The sequence below is a fragment of the Berghia stephanieae genome, chromosome 4 (genome assembly GCF_034508935.2).
Source record: "Berghia stephanieae isolate SIO BIC M18660-M18661 chromosome 4, UCSD_Bste_1.3, whole genome shotgun sequence".
Lineage (NCBI taxonomy): Eukaryota > Metazoa > Mollusca > Gastropoda > Nudibranchia > Aeolidiidae > Berghia > Berghia stephanieae.
The window spans coordinates 88,402,836-88,407,835 of NC_088363.1; the positions used below are offsets into that span (position 1 = coordinate 88,402,836).

General features: G+C 34.5%; 1 protein-coding gene across 1 annotated transcript in view; it reads right to left on the reverse strand.

The window, feature by feature from the left end:
* Positions 1 to 2,293: 2,293 nt before the first annotated feature.
* LOC144971509 (uncharacterized) overlaps positions 2,294 to 5,000 on the reverse strand; it is a 26,213-nt gene continuing 23,506 nt past the window's right edge. The window contains exon 4 of the mRNA XM_078912481.1: positions 2,294 to 4,421. Coding sequence (XP_078768607.1) covers positions 4,319 to 4,421 — 103 coding nt within the window. The 3' untranslated portion in view covers positions 2,294 to 4,318. The remainder of the gene's footprint in view (positions 4,422 to 5,000) is intronic.

The window sequence follows — 5,000 nt, forward strand, 5'->3', positions numbered from 1 at the left end:
AATGTATTCCATTTCTATGACAATGACAAACAGAGGGAAAAAAATGAGACAGATTTAATTCATAATGAAATCGAAGGCACAACACTGGTACACACAATATCACATATGGTAAACATTGAGGTTGAAAAACAAGAAGTGAAATAAATATATCGCCAATGGAATATTTATGTAAACCACTGTGTTATTCTGCTATGTTGGGATGAACGGGATGAAAAGACAAGGTTGCCAATTTTTCGTATATTTACGGAATTCAGTATGTTATAAACCCTCAGTATATTTTCCAATCACCCGATAAACGGGAAAAAGTTAGTACATAATGTCTTTTAACTGGAGTTCAGCACCCAGAAAGGGGTCGTCTATGCGTTTGCTTAAAAGTTCAGTAAATTTTTGCCTCCGGAATTGGCATCCCTGAAAAGAGTTTATTTGGGTTTAAAACAAAATCATCAGAATTACGAAATTTTGGATCTTAGCATCCATAACCTTCAATTTACTTACTTATTGCTCATTATGCTTGCTGGCATGCAGGCCAACAATACCCCTCAATGATGGAACTAAATTTGAATAAAATGTTACAGTTTACATCTTAAACTCTTATGTTCAATGTCAGGTTCATCTTGACATAATACCAAATTGAGATGGTCAGTAACATATATGGTGTATATTGGACGGTTTGGGTCTGTAATACTACATGTGTGCTCTGAACATTATCTGTACACAAGTCTTTGAGGCCCTAACCCTAACCCTAATATGTACCATCTGCAGGGCCTGAGTTTATCTCTGTTTACTATATTTGAATAAATAATAATAGATGTTTGGCAAACTTTGGATAGCATGCTACTTAGAGATACTTAGAGATGATTTCCAGCGCAGGTTCTCAAAGATCCTCTTCGCTGGACTCAGGTGTCATCTTTGTTCCTTCCGGTTGCCGATTACCGTGAAGACAGAATGTGATGCTTGCCTTGTAATCATAGTAGATTTCTTGGTTTTTCCAATAGCTATCCAGTCTGTTCTTGAATGTGTTAATTGAATCAGCACTGACATAAGCTGATAGACTGCAGAGCACCAACAAAACCTAAGCTTAACCTGCCCAGCAAAACAAAAATGTTCCACTTTATGTTTTCTCAGTTTAAAATAAAATAATACCTGTTTTACAAATTTGTCAGAGATTGGGTGAGGTATGAGTGTCTGATCAATAGAAACAGACTGCGTGATAAATGCCTAAACAGTGGTAGATATTACTTAAGGATGGGGCGTAATTCAATAATAGACATTTCAATCCTTGAAAAAAAAAATACTACCAAAACAAAACAAACAAACAAAAAAAAAAAGACAGGTGACATATTTTTCATTGTGATTTAAATCTTAGCCCCTTCAGTATTTTAACAAAGCATCAGAATGAATAATTTAAAAAAAAAACATTATAAAACTTTCCAACCTATAACATTTGTTTGATATGAGACAGACATTGCTAACATTAACATAAAAGAATGACACAAAAGATGTCCAAAGGGTTGTACATAATCTGCCTTACAGTAGACGTTACAGTTAGTCTTTTCGATGGCATTATGACTCTTCAGCCGCATCCTTTATCACGTGAAGACGTGCCTACAACAAATAATTTCATTGTTGGTTTGTATTTTGTGTTTTGATGTCTTGAGTGTGTCACAGTTAAACGTCGCAATGCATATTTTTACAACAAAATATTCACTTCATTGGAAAAAAAAGGCAGCGCTGTCATGAGACAGACTTGTTCAAGAAAAAGGTTTTAAAGTAAGATGTGATTTTAAATATTTAAAACGTTTTTACAACATGGAATTGTTGACTTGGGTGCAGCAAAGCTGTACATAAGCTGTAAACTTGAATATATAATTTTAAAATCTGAACATCAAGAGCAAAAATCTTGAATTATTAGTGTCTTAAATTCATTAGAATGAATGGAAGAGAATAGTTAAGATACAAGAACGATTAACAGATAGCAAAAAAACAAAACAAAAAACAACCGACCAAGCCATTATGGTCTGTCGTTGAGGAGATTCTAGGACGATGTATCACAAAATTTTTACTGGCACATTACAGAAAGATGAAGACACACATTTTCACATACAAACTCTCTCCCTCCCCCCCCCCCCCCCCCCCCCCCTCTCTCTCTCTCTCTCTCTCTCTCTCTCTCTCCCTCTCTCTCTCTCTCTCTCTCTCTCTCTCTCTCCCTCTCTCTCTCTCAACAGTTTTCCATGGTAATTTATATATATATATATATATATATATATATATATATATATATATATATATATATATATATATATAAAATTGCCATCTTATTTCACATTAACATTAAAGCATGGGATAATTTACATATAATCATAGTTTAGTAGGTTCCTATAAACCACACATAAAAGAAAACAAACACACTTAGTACATGCAAGTGTTGTGTCCTTTTTTATAAGCTCTGTGAGTTCCATTTCCTTTTCCCATTATGTGTTCTATTTTGTGACGTAACTTCCGATTTATTGTCCCAACAAAAGCCCTAATGCTTCAAAGAAGGGAGTAGAACGGCGCTGAGCATGTTACGTCACCTTGGCCTAGCTTATGTAATGCTGTCCTTATAGAGGCCTGGAGTGGTTCTCGTCAATGCAAAACAATGAAACAATCGTCTCTAAACAATGTTAGAAGTTATGGTGAACTTGATGTCACATTGTGATTTTAATGTTAAAAAGACCAGAAATGAGAGATTTCAGGGATTTTCATTGTTGTCATTTTAAGAAACAAAATCAACTATCCACAATAAACAAATAGAAACCAAGGTGTCATATTTTTCACTATCTATAAATCAAATTGTTCAACAGTCTAAATCACACCGATATAATAAAAACGATTTGAAGCGATAGGTTTCACGTTTACCGAATTAGGATGAAAATGAAATAGTTTCACACTAAAAGAAAATAGAAAGAAAATTACTAACTTCATTTTAAAAGAAACTTGTTTACATATTCAAAAATAAATTATAGAATAGTCAATCAATGACATATTGGAGGAGACAAATTTTCCTTTATCCAATAAGGCAAAATGTCTTGTCAGCCTGGGGATACGAGTATGTCGTCTTGAAGAAACTTATAGACTTCAATCATTTTGCCAATGTGATGCCCACAAATCATCGACTTTGAATGTGGAAAGAGTAAGACATTGGGACGCATTACAAGAGAGAACTAAGTAAGATCCCAAAAGCAATAAAGCCATACGTCTATAATTATGTGGGCTCTTACAGACACAGGCACAGGATTTCCATCATAAAAGATAGTCACATGGTTCAATAATATGTTAATAACAATTGCACACAAAACAAGGAAGCTTTATTTGAAATAAAATCCAATTCAACAGACAAATAAACTTGACTGGATTCCTCCAACTGGAGACCCATGCAAAACCATATATGGGCACATATCTTCAACCCAAACACCTCCATCCATTCCCAGCATTTTGTCCAGATTACAGAGACCTCAATTAGTGCTTAAAATGTACAAATAAAGAAGAAAAACCCTGTTCCCAGGCAATCCGTCCAGTCACTGGAGACATTCGGATTGTCAAGTTCCGGATTAGACTTAGATAGACGCGACTGTAGTCTCATTTTAGGACAACAACAGAAAGCTATGGAAGGTCAAGTACCCTCAACTAGCTATAACTATAAGGCCTTTACAAACGAATGCCCTTACCATTTTCCTGATTATGACGCGAACTCTTCAAACAAATTTGCAAATGATAATGACTATTTCAATTTATAAATTAATGGCTAATTACATAAAAGGTATGAGTCCGGGGTATTATGGAATTATAAAACTACTTAAATTGACAATCATTGTTGGTGTCAATTAGAAAGTGCCTCTGGAGTAAGCTTGAAAAAAGAATTCTGGCTTCCGTAAGTCTGTAACAGTAAAAATTACAGGGGACTTCTCAGCTTTAATAAAAGATAGAATACACCAAGATGAACATAACAGGTTCAAACTTATCTTCCATCAGTTACATTAAAGATATTTGGATATTGTAAATTGCTTTATCAATCCCAATCATTGATGGTGAATGTAGTAATTAAATTGTAAATTGCTTTATCAATCCCAATCATTGATGGTGAATGTAGTAATTAATAATACATCTTTGAATTATTGAAGTCAAGATGAGTTTTAAAGTGCACGTTTCGATCTGTGTATTTTGTCATTTATCAAATTCAGGTTTGTAGTGATCATTTCACTTTTACAGCATATAAAGTTCAACTGATATTATTGATAATTCCATCAACCAAAGACTGGATGGACAGTGGTCAGTGTTATCACCATCGGTCATTCCAGTCTGGCCGGTTCTCAATTCTTTTCGTAGCACTGCTTGGGCGACTGCTTCTCTTGGAACTTGTAGATCGTACGGTAGAAGCCATGCTGAAATGAGAAAACAATGTTAATCGTATAACTATGACTCAGATCTCTAGCTAAAGGGCATATGTGACCCTTCGCCCCAAAACGGTATTAAGTCGGGTTGGTTAAGATGTTGAAAATTGAATTTATAGCCAGAAATATCAGACTTGTTTTGAGTTTGTTTGTTTTATTGAGGAGAATGGATACCATATTTTAGGGTGCTAATGCCAACAATTTATATTTTTTACCAGTTTAACAGTTAATTCGGCTTTTAAGCATATTATGGTTCGTTCCGACATAATACCGTTTTGAGACGATGGGTCACATATTCTCTTTTTCTTTTAATTTAGGATGTATCTTTCACGGTGTTCAAATCCTCGGACACTGCGTGAATTACTCTAGTAGATATTATTTCAGAATGAACTAGATAAAGAAAATTATTGAATTTAACTCAAAATGATAAGAAATTAAAACTTCACTCCGCTTGGTTGTTTACATTCAAATAGTACTTGGTGCTATTAAAGGAGGATGGTGAGATATGAGACAAGGCAAAAGCAAGCAGTTTGATTCCAATGAATTTACTAGACGACCAAATTTGTGATT